At 34.9% G+C, this 15,256-nt stretch overlaps 1 protein-coding gene across 1 annotated transcript in view; it reads left to right on the top strand.

The window, feature by feature from the left end:
* Positions 1–15,256, top strand: part of KLHL1 (kelch like family member 1) — a 197,156-nt gene that overhangs the window by 168,448 nt on the left and 13,452 nt on the right. The window contains exon 8 of the mRNA XM_081815511.1: positions 2,712–2,924. Within this exon, the coding sequence (XP_081671637.1) occupies positions 2,712–2,924 (213 nt within the window). The remainder of the gene's footprint in view (positions 1–2,711; positions 2,925–15,256) is intronic.

Genomic DNA, 15,256 nt, shown 5'->3' with positions numbered 1-15,256 from the left:
ATTTAGATTCCTCACAATTCTTGACAAAGTGTCATACTCTACAGATGATATGCTTTAAAGTGGAAAACAGCCTGGGTCTCATGACAGCCCCTTTAAACACATTTGAACCCATATCCTAACTAGTATAGGATTTGTTTCCTTAAACAGCTATATTTTATTTTCTAGAATATGAAACATGTGACACTCATTTAGATGGACACCTGACAAGTAGGTCTCAAAACACCGAGACCGGGTCACTAAACTTTAGGCAAAATTTATCTGTGTGCTGAATAAACACACAAGTTAGGGAAAGTAGTAGGGAAGACTCCAATTCTTGCCCTTCTCAGCAAAATTCAGAAGAGCTTGCTTAAATCAGGGATCTTTCTGATCTCGTATGATTGATTCACAGCACACTGAACTATGAACCTGATGATTCCTAAGAATGTTATTTCTCTGTCTTTTCCTCATTGTCTCAGAGTGAAAGCCCAGCTCTGCAGCATGGCATCAAGGCCTACATTCTCAGCCTCCTTTTGTCATCTACCAGCTGCATCTCTCCTTTCCCCTCTTCCACAAACCCCCTTCCATCAGTGTGACATACCTGCCACTCTTTATTTATCACCTGCTGTGACCTTTTTGCCCCTTGGCTTTATGCATAATGTTTTCCCTGCATGTAAAGCTTTTCTCCTATTTCTTCATCTTACAAATTTCCATTCCTCTTTCAACTCCAAGTTAAAATGTCAGTTTCCTTTCTTGCCGTGAAACTGTCAGCTTCCACCTCCTATCTTGTCAGTGCATTTACGTTTAGCATCAGATTCTTCTCTGCTCTTCAGAGTCTCAACATCTAATTTGTCACTGTAGCGAAGCAAAGCAGGGAATCAACGTAAGTTATGATCAAATAGTTTATGACGGGAGATCTGAGAAGATAATTGTCCATGAGGTTATATGCATACATTCTAGCATTTATTCTAACTGCTCGAGAGTATATTGTTTCTATCCCTTGGTTATTTTTAGAACTTTAACAATAATTATAGTAATCGTTATTTATTTTTCCATTTTAATTCTTAGTCACTTAGCAAATTTATGTTTTAAAATAAGTGGGTTAGAGAGAATGTTAGCTGATAGCATATATTTGTAAAGTACATAATTTTCAAAATCTTTCAAGTATTAAAATACATCTAGTAGTTTTAACAGTGGATTCAGAAAGCAGTCCAAAAGGACACTACTAACTTTTACACAAACTAAAATTTTCTCATTTATTTTTCAAAGCTCGTTTTTGAGGGAAAATTCAGTGAATTTACTCTTGTCAAATAATTTTGCGTTAGTATTAGTCAATATATTAAAATTACAGCAATTTCATTGTTCCTCTGTAGACTATATAGTACTATATAGGGATATGTACCAAATGAAAGAATCTACTGATAACACAGCCTAGACTTTCATAAGTAATTCATAAAATAATAGCTACCATACATCAAACATTTATGTTACAAAAGGGATTGTCAAATATTATGTCATTTTTATCAAGGCATTATATAAATTTCTTTTTTTGTAGAATCCCTGTTACTGGATTTTATTAATGGAGGGTTCACACAGAAGAAAGAGATGAAATGAGTAGTGGTTTGTAATATACATAATTATATTAAAGAAGTCATTGATGTTGTAACTTGTGAACTTTGCAGGAATATTTAATTTCCAAATAAAAGGCTATACTAATAGGCTCAATATTTAACTTCTAAAATGTAAGCAATATGCTTAATTATCATTAGTTTCTATATCCATCTAGCTATATATTTGTATGTTAGCATTTTAAATAATTTCAGAAAAAGAAAGTATGTGATACATACTCTATTAGCAATGCTGGGTTCAGATAAATCAACACTGTACTTTATCAGCGTAATATGTATAAATAAAAGAGAAGCTTGAAGTCAAAAATTCCCTTTAAATGATAGGAAAAAAGAGACGATACTTTTCTTACATATAAATTATGTACCAGGGACTGTGCAAGATGCCTTGTGCAAAGATACTTACTCAATAAGTAAAATTTCTGCAAAAAATATTTACATTTTAATAATACCTCATGATTATAGCATACTTCTTTTAAGTTAGATCTTCACAGAAATAAACGAGGCTCAGATTTCATGAAGTGTTTAGGATGATAAAAACTTCTTGGTTTCATTTCTGGGTGCTTCTGCAAGTTAAACTGTCCAATACTTATCCTTTACAATGTTCCTCTCGGTTAATTTCAACCTACTGAAGACTGAGATCTGGCAGACAACTGTGAGTTAACCAGACAAAGAGGCATTACAACCATAAAGAGCACACTTGGGCGGTCAGAAACATTTTATCATGCCAGGCGTTAAAAGAAACATAAACAGCTTTAAAAAAAAAAAAAAAGTCTCTAGGATGAAATCAGTTTAAACATCATATTTTAGAGTTACTACATTATATTAGAGCATGCATTTGCAAATCTAAGACCTGCATGATTTTATATACTAAATAATAAGGTCTTCCTATGCATTTACTTCAACTTAATACTATACTTTTCAGTTTCTATTTACCAATATATTAATCATAATGTCTACCGGTAAAGCAAAAATCTACAACATCTAATCTTATTAAAATACATGTGAGACTCATATGGTGATAGAAAATTTATTTTTAAAGGACTTCTTTTCTACGTTTTGTCATTCAGACTGTAGTATTAAATCCTGTTTTTCTGATTGTGTTTTTAGATTATATTCAGTCGGAGGTCGTGATGGAAGTTCCTGTTTGAGTTCAATGGAATATTATGATCCTCATACAAATAAGTGGAATGTGTGTGCTCCAATGTGTAAGCGGAGAGGGGGTGTTGGAGTGGCCACGTGTGATGGTTTTCTCTATGCAGTAGGAGGTCATGATGCTCCTGCTTCAAATCACTGTTCCCGGTTACTAGATTATGTAGAAAGGTAAGATCCAAAGTCACAGTTATAACGAGAGAAATAATGTAAATTATACTGATGCCTAATTCAAGTGATTATAAAAACTGCATAATTTAGGAAGGGTAAATTCTGCTTTTTAAATCTCTGTCTCTTTATCCACCCCCCCATATACACATGCACAACACTTTCATTCTTTTTTTTTTTTTAATTTTAATTTCAACATAGTTAACAGGCAGTGTTATATTAGTTTCAGGTATATGATATAGTGATTCAACAATTCCATATATTACTCAGTGCTCATCAAGAAAAATGTACTCTTGGGGCACCATTGTGGCTCAGTCTGTTAAGCGTTTGCCTTCAGCTCTGGTCATGATCCCAGGGTCCTGGGATCGAGCCCCACAGCAGGCTCCCTGCTCAGCGGGGAGCCTGCTTCTCTCTCTCCCACTCCCTGTGCCGCTGCTGCTCCCTCTGTTTGTGCTCTCTTGCCCCCCGCCAAATAAATAATAAATAAAAATCTTTACAAAAAAGTATAGTCTTTTTTCTTCTTTTAGATAAGGGGAGGGGAGAGGGACAGAGGGACAGAGAGAATCTAAGTAGGCTCCACTCCCAGCATGGAGCCTGACACAGGGCTGGATCTCACAACCGTGAGATGATAACTTGAGCCAAAATCAAGAGTGGGCCACTTAACTAACTGAGCCACCCAGGTGCCCCAGGATAAGTATACTCTTAATCCTCTTCTCTTATTTCACCCGTTTCCCTTGATAACTATCTATTTGTTCTCTATAGTTGAGTTTTTTTTTTTTTTTCATTTGCCTCTTTTTCCCCCTTTGTTTCTTAAATTCCACATATGAGTGAAGTCATATGGTACTGTTCTCTGGCTTATTTCACTTAGCATTATATTCTCTAGCTCCATCCATGTTGCTGCAAATGGCAAAATTTCATCCTTTTTATGGCCGAATAATATTCCATTGTGTATATATATACACCATATCGTCTTTATTCATTTGTCTATCAATGGACACTTGGGCTGCTTGCATAATTTGGCTATTGTAAATAATGCTACAATAAACATAGGGATGCATACATCCTTCCGAATTAGTGTTTTTGTATTATTTGGGTAAATACCCACTAGTGTGATTACTGGATCATATGGTAGTTCTGTTTTTTTCCACATCTTCGCCAACACTTATTGTTTCTTGTGTTTGATTTTAGCCATTCTGACAGGTGTGAAGGTGATATCCCATTGTGGCTTTGATTTACATTTCCCCGAGGATGAGTAATGTTGAACATCCTTTCATGTCTGTTGTCCATCTGTAGGTTGTCTTTGGAGAAATGTCTGTTCATGTCTTCTGCCCATTTTTTAATTGGATTTTGTGTGTGTGTGCATTGAGTATTTTAAGGTCTTTATATATTTTGGATACTAACCCTTTATCAGATATGTAATTTGCAAACATTTTCTCCCATTCAGTAGGTCTTTTAGTTTTGATGGTTTCCTTTGCTGTGCAGAAGCTTTTTATTTTGATGTAGTCCCAATAGTTTATCTTTGCTTTTGTTTCCCTTGCCCTAGGAGACATAACTAGAAAAATGTCGCTAAAATCAATGTCAGAGAAATCACTGCCCATGTTCTCTTCTAGGATTTTTATGGTTCTAGGTCTCACATTTAGATCCTTAATCCATTTTGAGTTTATTTTTGTGTCTGGTGTAAGAAAGTGGTCCAGTTTCATTCTTTTGCATGTAGCTGTCTGGTTTTCTCAACAGCGTTTGTGGAAGACACTGTCCTTTTCCCAATGCATATTCTTGCTTCTTTTGTCAAAGATTAACTGACCATATAATCGTGGGTTTATTTCTGGCCTTACTTTCATTCTTTCTTATATTTTTTCCTTCCTTTCTCCCTCCTCCCCTCTTTCCTATTTCCTTCCCTCTTTCCTTCCTTTTTTCCTTTCTTTCTTCTACTAATATTTAAAGCCCTATAATTTTTTTTCACAAGAATTTGAAGTGATATTTTAAGAGATCCTTTAAAAAAGCTTTAAGTAATCTATTTATGAATGTTTGTTAATTTTCTTTTTAAAAATTGGATATTTTATTGTTCTATTCATCCTATCTTGTTCTACTACCCCCTTCAAACTCTCAAAGGCGAATTATGGACTTTGTTTTGTGTCATACCTTTCTTAATGGAAGACAGACTTATTAGAAGTCTATTTTCTATAATCCTGGTCCTCTTGTAATTCTTCCTAAAAATGGCCAAGTGCACAAAGGTCTGGAGTAGAAAGCCACCTTGGCTTCAGGTTTGGTCCAACAACCCAAACACTTCCTGGCATGGTTATAGCTAAATTCTCTTTAAGGGCTGTACCTCACTTAGAACTATTATATTGTGTGCAGTAAGGATCAGAGTTAGTGAACCTGAAGATGATACTTCTTATTACTTAAGGATATATGCTGATATATGGGGCAGTAGGACTAGGGAATACTGAGGTCAGCTGTTTTATCAACTGGGATAGGATAAGTAATTCTACTGTAATGAATAACTTCAAAATTCTCTGTGACTTAATACCATAATTTTTTTTCTTACTAACATTACATGTCCATAACAGATCCATGATATCATTGCATATAAGCTATGCATATAAGAATGGCGTATAAGCTACCATATAAACACTGCTGGTGTCAAATGGGAAATGTATACACTGTTCACTGATTCCTAAAGATTCTGCATGCCAGTAATATAATTCTCTTTTCTTCATACTTTGATAAACCAGTCATATGGCCACAGAAAATTTCATGAGTGTGGGAGAACTTCTACGTGGGATAAGAACAAGAGATATTTGGTGGATCGCAGTGATGACCATAAAAATTTTCCTCTTAACATTAAGAAACCACATCCATTATATTCATGCTTGCAAGTGGCACAGTCAGTGGCAGAAAGGTGCTCTATCTTTTATATTGTTCTAAGGATAGGAGATGATTTTTACTGAAAATAAGGCCATTGGCAAAACATAGCTTTTAGTAAACAGACTCTGTTCTCTGTTCAAACTTAAACCACTTCTTGAATAAAACATGTTTAATGTTATTGCTACTGTGTGAAATGAACTGTAGATATATGGGTATCTATGCACAGAGGAAAGCATTACGCTCAATACAGTTTCACTTCAACATTCTCTTGTCCAGTGAAATTAGGAATTACAGGTGTTATAGTGTGGACAGTGGTCAGAGTCCAAATAAATAGATGTATGCTTTTATATATACAAACATGCAATCATTTATTTAAAAAATACTGCTTATAGACCAACAGCTCATTCACATTTTCCTCTGCTAAATTCTTGGGAAAAATAGCAAGAGAGATTAACATGATGTGGCTCCTATATATACTTTCCTATATATCTTATATAAACATTACTAATGAAATATTTCATTTATTCTCTTCTAACATTACTGTATAATGTATTACAGTGTTGTTGGTGAACAGAGGCATAAATTATTCAGTCTAAAATTAGACTTAAATAAGTGCAGCTATTTTAAGTTATAGGAGTACAGTGGGTATGAGCAGCTTAAGTAATGCAGAAGCATGTAGCATTATCATGATTCTTATCCCAGCTCATATTATGTGTCAGATTAATAGCATTTTTGAGGTTTCTATAACATATATTCTATATTGACAATTTCACATGTAAATCATCAATAAATCAAAGTACATAATAGTACTCTGTAGAATTATTTTACACATATAACATAAAGACTGTTTTTTAGTATATAACCATAGGAAAACAAACCATTGGGAATAATAAGAAGTAGTGTACAATGCTATGTATTACAGATGGATAGAACAAATTTTGTATGACAATGATTTCTTTTTTTTTTTTAAATTCTAGTCTTTTTTTTTTAAGATTTTATTTATTTATTTGACAGAGAGAGACACAGCGAGAGAGGGAACACAAGCAGGGGGAGTGGGAGAGGGAGAAGCAGGCTCCCCGCAGAGCAGGGAGCCCAATGCGGGACTCGATCCCAGGACCCTGGGATCATGACCTGAGCTGAAGGCAGTCACCTAACCAACTGAGCCACCCAGGCGCCCTGACAATGATTTCTTACGGAAACCTAAAGGTATTATATAATAGTGCTATTAAAGTACAGTTATGTAAGACATCACAAGTTGTAAAGGATCAGGCTGTCTTGAACACAAAGAATACTGGCCCCTCAAATCAGAGCAGGAGCAATGGCAAGGACTAAGCAAGAATAGGAAGTTTAGAATAGTTGTTGGAATAGTGAATAGTAGATTTGCAGCCAAGCCTCACTCTAATAAGAGCATCTTAGTGGACAAAATCAGTGTCCAGAAGGTGCAATCCATTAGACAAAGCACATTTATCTATTTTACTTATTCTACAAATATTGTTTTGCATATATTTTTCACTGTGCTAACTCGAGCTTAAAACTTATTAGAAGAAAGAGACAGATAAATAATTAGAACTTTAAGATCACAAATAAAACAGAAAACCGGGCCGTGGATCAGAAAATATGCTCAAAGGCATCAGTACCACTGCTGGCTAATAATAGATCAGGACCACCTTTGCCCTCAAATTTGCATCCCAGTAAAAAGGCCTGCAGGAGAGGGATATCAAGATAATAGGAGCCTTCTAAATATGCTTTTGTGATATCCACTCTTGTTTCCTCCAATTTACTCTCCATAGAGCAGCCAGAGAGATCTTTTCATAATGCAGATTTGACCTGAAAGCACAATGGAGTTTTCCTTTGTAACAATTATCAATATTATGATGAAAAATTATTTAAAATTTTTCAACATAGCTAGGATCCATGTGCTGGTGATGATCTAGATTAGCTTGTTCACTCTTATACTCTTCCACTTGGCACAATTCTTGGCACAAAGTAAATCCTCACCAAGCATTTAATGATATCAGGTAGAAAAACAGGCCTCAAATTTCTCACAAGGGAAGGCATCTGGAAATACACTGTACATAGGGAGTTAAATAGATTAATAGATAGAAAGAAAGATAGGGATGCATGAAAGGATAGAAGAATGGATGGATGAATGGACTGATGGAAAGACAGATTTGATTTGATTTGATTAACATATAATGTATTATTTGTTTCAGGGGTACAGGTCTGTGATTCAACAGTCTTACACAATTGATTTGATTAACATATAATGTATTATTTGTTTCAGGGGTACAGGTCTGTGATTCAACAGTCTTACACAGTCTCACCATAGCACATATCCTCCCTAATGTCCATCACCAAGTCACCCCATCCCTTCCACTCCCCTCCACTCCAGCAACCCTCAGTTTGTTTCCTGAGATTAAGAGTCAGTCTCTTGCGGTTTATCTCCCTCTCTGGTTCGAAAGACATAAATTTTTGTTTATTTTTCTATTTCCCTTTGAATGCCCATTTCCATCATTATAGACTGAGTAATAATGCTTTACATACATATATTTTAGGCATTTATTGGGTAGGCAAAATTTTTGATAGGGCCTAAAATATTAAGCAACTTTTCAGATATTAATTGAAAATTATATCTTTATATCTAATCCAAAGATTATTTTTTTTTAAAGATTTTATTTATTTATTTGAGAGAGAGAATGAGAGAGAGAGAGCACATGAGAGGGGGGAGGGTCAGAGGGATAAGCAGACCCCCTGCTGAGCAAGGAGCCCGATGTGGGACTCGATCCCGGGACTCCAGGATCATGACCTGAGCCGAAGGCAGTCGCTTAACCAACTGAGCCACCCAGGCACCCTCTAATCCAAACATTATTAAGAAATAACCATTTGTAAAATTTTTTATATCTTACTTAAATATAAAACTTTTGTTCAAAGTTTACCAAAATCCACACACTGGTCATATCAGAAGAAGTTATCTAAAATAAGAATATCTAATTTTTCTGTCAAGATATGGTTCAAAATTTTTATCATCTTTAGATCTTGATAAAAATGAATAAAAGTTAAGATTTGCTGTCAGACATACAGGGATAAATACATTATTTATTTCACTAAACAATTTTTTAAAGTTACCATAAAGATTAATACATAAGAATAGAATTTTGGGTTCTTTCATTTCTCTTCTTAGTTCATCTTTTTGGTTTAGAATAACCCAAGAGTTGTAGCAGTTCTAAATAGTGAAAACAGATGATCAAGAAGAGACTTTTATTTAAATTATGGGCACTTATCCTAGGCCTTATATAGCATATTAATACCTTAACTCATATTTTGATACATGTGAGATCCTAAATTTTCTACAAGACCGTAATTACTCGAACTGTTTAAAGTTAAAATGTTAGATAGGGGCTTTTGAACTTTTTAGTAAGACACTTTCTTCTTCCTCCTAAGATCTTACTGTTAGCAGTAAGCCCCCAAATGAGTGTAGCATGAAAAGACTAACTAGTTTGCTGTTAATGTTATTTTTCTCTTATTGGGCACATAGAATCTTTGCTATTTTTTTGATAACAAATTATGTTCAAATTTCTTTTAGACACATATACAGAAGATGGAAATCCTGACAGCCTCTGTGTGTAGGAGCCCTGCTTTACAAATGGATGCAAAAACTATTAACTAACACCAGAGCTAAACTAAATTAGATGTGTGATTAGATATTTGCCTCAGTGGCTTATGAGGCGAGTGGCATCTTCGAAGTGGTCAGCTAGAGATGGGATAACAGAAAAATCTGCTGTCCTTGTACTACTACCTGGCAGGATGGCATCATGGTTATTCATCTGCATGCTTTGCAGGAAGAAGAACAATAATTCTGTGGAAAGGTAGATGCACATGAATAGATGAAACATTATGTCCCGTATAGATGGAAGGATATCAACCCTGGTTGTCAAATTGCAAAATTCATTTTCATGTTGTGAGAGGCTATTTAATACACAATTTGGACTCACACGGCGGATAACAGTTTTCTGTTATATTAGTAGAGAAAGTGATTATATAATCGATTGCTCCTTAGTTCTGAACTGTTAAAAAGTATTTATTTTTAAAAGTGAGTTTTTAGGGTGCCTGGGTGGCTCAGTTGGTTAAGCGACTGCCTTCGGCTCAGGTCATGATCCTGGAGTCCCGGGATCGAGTCCCACGTCGGGCTCCCTGCTCAGCAGGGAGTCTGCTTCTCTCTCTGACCCTCCCCCCTCTCATGCTCTCTCTCTATCTCAGTCTCTCTCTCAAATAAATAAATAAAATCTTAAAAAAAAAAAAAAAAGTGAGTTTTTACTAGCATTCAGATCTCCTGGGTATGCTCCATGTTCTATTGATTGACAATAATTTAAATAATTTTTGAAGCTCTGCTGAGGAAACTACATCTGAGGAATCAAAGAGCTGTGTGGCTTAGCCTTGCTTTCCCTGGTTCTGTCAGCAATTTGTTTCTCCTCTCCTCAACCTTGAAGAGAGGATGCAATAAATATGATTTAAGTCAAAATAGGATTTTTCACATGCTTTCATAGAGAAGTTAAATTAAACTGAAATCAAATTAACTTTTTAAAACATTTTTGTATATATACACAAGGGATATTGGAAAGGGGAGCAGAAATCTAGTTACCCCATCTTCTTTCCCAATGTTTCTGTGCTCATTATATATTTAAGAGAAGTACCAAGGAAGATTGGGAGAATATCAATAGATATGTTTAAAAAATCTATCTTAAAAGTAAAAATTAAGCACATAATGTGAGAGTCACAAACACACAAACAATATTGAGAATGATTTTTTTCCTCTACGTTGTGCTGACTTTTCCCCCTCTGTCATGTGGTTGAAATTGATAGTTGACTCAAAACCATTTCACCTGTCTTGTGACCCTAACTAATGGGACTGCTGCAACTAAATCAGAGCAGGGAACATGTCCTTACACAACGTGTGGAAGATCCAGTGAGAGGAATCTATACTGATCAGAGAATAATTTGCATGTTGAGACTGAATTTGAACTAAGAAATCTTGTCTTGGATGGTTGCAGCCTGATAGTTAAACCATTCTGAAGTTTTCTTTTCTTCTTTTTTTTTCCCTAAAGATTTATTTATTTGAGAGAGAGTGAGAGAGTGCATATATACACACACACAATCAGGGGAGGGACAGACAGAGGGAGAGGGAAAGAATCTCAAGCAGACTCCCCGGAGAGCTTGGAGCCTGACACTGGGCTCGATCCCAAGACCTTGAGATCAGGACCTGAGCCGAAATCAAGAGTTGGATGCTTAACCGACTAAGCCACCCAGGCGTCCCATGAAGTTTTCACTTTTTTAATTTAAAAGTAGTTTGTTGAGGACATAGAAAATCAGGAGAAAAAATCATAAAAGAAAAGCAATTTTATCAGTAACTCATTAAAATTCATTTATGTAAATTGATGTCTACATTTGATTCTTTTTCAATGTTTTTTTTTTTTAAGATTTTATATTTGAGAGAGAGAATGAGAGAGAGAGAGAGCATGCACAGGAGAGTGGGGGGCAGGAGAGGGAGAAGCAGACTCCCAGCTGAGCAGGGAGCCCGATGCGGGACTCCATCCCGGGACTCCAGGATCATGACCTGAGCCGAAGGCAGTCACTTAACCAGCTAAGCAACCCAGGCACCCTCTTTTTCAATGTTTTAAGATATATTTACTAGTAAAGGTTAAATTACAGAAAAAAAATCAGTCTATTTCTTTGTTCCTTTCTTCAACTGTACATTCAGGCTCTGTGTGTCAGGAGTAGAGCATACAACGAATGCTTAAATACACCATCTAAATATATCAATGGATGGATTAATGTACATGGTCTAATGGATTGTGGCTTCTGATCTTAAATTCTACCAGGACTTGTGGCTTTCCTTTCTTTTCTTTTTTTTTTTTTTTTGCACACAGGGTTGGATCAACAATACTCAAACAGTTCTTTTAGTTTTATAAACTTTAGATATAGTTGCTACTAACCATATGTATGTCATATGGTTAATACACATGTATAAATATTTTTCAATATTTTCTTTAAATGCAGATATTTTTATATTTAAGGCAGATATACACTTCATGAAAATATTTGTTATTGTTTTGATTATTTCTAACAATTCTAAAATCTTAGTGGCTTAAAATAACTTTATAATTGTTTCTTTTATGATTGAAATCTTTCATGATTATGTGTTGACTGGGTTCAGTTTGGGCTACTTTTCTCCTCCACATGATACTGGCTGACGCTACCATCATCTGGGCCTCAACAAGGCTTTAATGTTCACAGTCCTTCTCTGGCAGAGCTAGGAATTAGGGCTGCCTCTCATCTGAGAGTTCAGTTGATGCTTCAACCAGAGAACCATAGTTCCTCTTGGGCTGGACTTTCCACCATACGGTGGCTGGGATTCCAAGACAAGAGAGTCCAAAAGAAGGGGGCTCAAGAGGGTAAATATCCAATACAATGAATTGTCAGGCCTCTGCTTGCATCACACTTGTTAAAGTCACACAGGCCAATGTTGGTCACAGCAAGGTGAGAGTGTACTACTCAAAGGTATGACACTAAGAAGTGTGGTTTATTAGGGGCCACCAAAGTAACAATGAGCACAATTGTGCTTACATTTTAAAAGTAATTTTCCATCCTGAATTCATGTATGTATATACATACATATATGCATACACATACAAACACATACACACATTTTATCCTCATCTTACAACTTTACTTGTCATCAGTTAACTCTTCAATCTGTTTAGTAAATCACTTGGCAAATAATATAAAATGCTCATCTCCTTTTACCCTTTTCTTTGGGGCAGTTAATGGCGTCATGTAATCTGACTCCTTTCTCTGCCTTTAGTGGAGCCAGTCCTGCAGGTGTGCACTGTACCCACCTCCCTTTGCTAGAAGGCGCTGCCATTGTGGGCCTCTTGGTAGGTGGAAACAGGAGCACCAAAAGCCACCAGGGCCTACGGATCACAATAAAGAATTAATAATTTCTAGGGACTCTATGGCTATGCCCCTGGAAGCAGATGAGCCATTCAGATCTGTGTTGGTGCAAAAACTGAGTCCATGAGTAAAGTAAGTTATTGGGAAAATGATTGATTTCCTTATATGTATGTTTAATTAAACTGACTTGCTTCTATGAGAATTCCTAGAATTAAATTGTTTCAAATGGAGATAGTTTTCTCTCCATATTCTAGTTTATTATATACAACTTTCTGAAAAAATATCTAAATAATTGTAGTGCTATAGTGATTACCTTTATAAGTAATAATTGTAGTAATACATGAAATATTTACCAAAACTTACTGTGTTCTGGGTCATAAAGTAAGCCTCAACAATTTTCAAAAGCTTGAAATCTCATAGGGCATTTTCTCTGGCCAACATGGAATTAAACTGGAAATAAATAACAGAAAAGATAAATTTTTACATGCTCAGCTGTTCGTTTTGTGTTTTTGTTTTTAAGGTAAGCTCTATGCCCAGTGTGGGGCTTGGACTCACCACCCCAAGATCAAGAGTTGCTTGCTCTACCAATTGAGCCAGCCAGGTGCCCCATGTTCAACTGTTTGAAATTTCAGTGATATACTTTGAAACAACATGTGACTCCAATTAGAAAATAATTTGAACTGAGTGAAATGAAAATATATATCAAATTTTGTGGGATGTACCTAAAGAAATCCCTTTCTAAAAATAATGTTCCTTTTACTAAAGGTTTTTCCAGATGCTCACACTACACTTGGTATTTCCAGTCTCGTTGCAAGTCTATAGAAAAAAAAAAGATACAGATTCATACTGTCATTAAAAGATGTTTCCCAATATTCCTAGACTCTTATCAAGATCTTAGTAGGAATGTACGTCCTTAAACTTTGTTTATACTGCACAATGAAAATCATTAAAGAACCAAGCAATTTAGGCAACACTGTTTGAGTTATTGGAAAAGCTCACATTAAGAGAATACTGCATGTATCAAAAGTCGCCAAGAGACTAAGACACTCCTGTGACATGTAACATGGGGTACTAAGTTTCAGCATTTCTAAAGAAATTCTTAAAGAGAAATTTATAGACTTAAGCACATGTACTTAACAAGTTAAAAGAGCTGAAAAGCTAAGATTTAAGTTTCAATTTCAAGTTATAAAAACTAGACCAAAAACCCTACCAAAATAGAAGTGAAATAATGATTGAAATGTATTAATTAAATATAAAACAAACATGAAATAGGATTAAAAAGAAGTCTAATTTGTTTCTCTAAAAATAATTGGAATAAAATTTAGAAGCTAGTTGCCAGATTGTCAAGGAAAAAGATAAAAATTACCTATATCAGAAATATAAGTGGACATCACTATCATGTGACTAAAAAGAGAGTATTTGAATATTTATGCCATTATTTGAACTTTTAGCTAGAATGAATAAATTTATAGAAAAATAAAACCTTATACATATTATGCAAGAAAAAACAGGAGAAACAAAAGAGGTGGCTAAACTCATGAGCATAGATACAAATATCCAAAAGAAATATTAGCAAATCAAACTTAGGTATAATGAAAATGATAATATATTTCAACCACTTTGTGTTTATTCCAGAAACACAAGTTTGGTTTAGTATAGAACAACTAACCAACGTAACTCAATATAGTTATAAAATAAATAAACTTCTGAATAAATACAAAGATGATAAAATCCAACACCATAATAAAAACTCACCAAACTTGGAAGAGAAATTAATAGAAAAATAGTCAAATATTGAAATATATTGTTTTGAGATTTTCACTACAGAAAAAAGTGACTGCTAATACCACTTTTACTCAACATTTTAAAAGAATAACTACCCAGTGATAAAGCAATAAAAGGAAAGAAAATTCATAATTAGAAAGGAATGAATAAAACTGTCAGTATTCAAGCTTACATAATAAATATCTAGTGATAATCTAACCACAGTGTAATTAGAAACTATTTGAATTAAAAAGTGAATTAATAAGGTTGCTATATAGTAAGTCAATATATGAAATTAATTATATTTTCTACATGCAAGCAATAATAACAAAATTAATGTATAAAAGTTGCCATTAAAAAGTTGAAAAAAATACCTAGCAATAAATCTCACAAAATATATGTGCTACCTCTAAATAGAAAATAAAACTTTGAGAAAAGTTTAAATAAGTCAATCAGAGAAAGACATGTATCATATGATCTCACTGATATGAGGAATTCTTAATCTCAGGAAACAAACTGAGGGTTGCTGGAGTGGTGGGGGGTGGGAGGGATGGGGTGGCTGGGTGATAGACATTGGGGAGGGTATGTGCTATGGTGAGCGCTGTGAATTGTGTAAGACTGTTGAATCACAGACCTGTACCTCTGAAATGAATAATACATTATATGTTAAAAAAAAAAAAAAAGAAGATAGCAGGAAGGGAAAAGTGAAGAGGGGCGGAAATCGGAGGGGGAGAGGAACCATGAGAGACTATGGACTC

This window comes from Leptonychotes weddellii, chromosome 3, assembly GCF_054177405.1.
Source record: "Leptonychotes weddellii isolate Sample4059 chromosome 3, ASM5417740v2, whole genome shotgun sequence".
NCBI classification, from domain to species: Eukaryota; Metazoa; Chordata; class Mammalia; order Carnivora; family Phocidae; genus Leptonychotes; species Leptonychotes weddellii.
The sequence above is the reverse complement of the archived record's forward strand: the minus strand, read 5'-3'. Positions and strand labels throughout refer to the sequence as shown.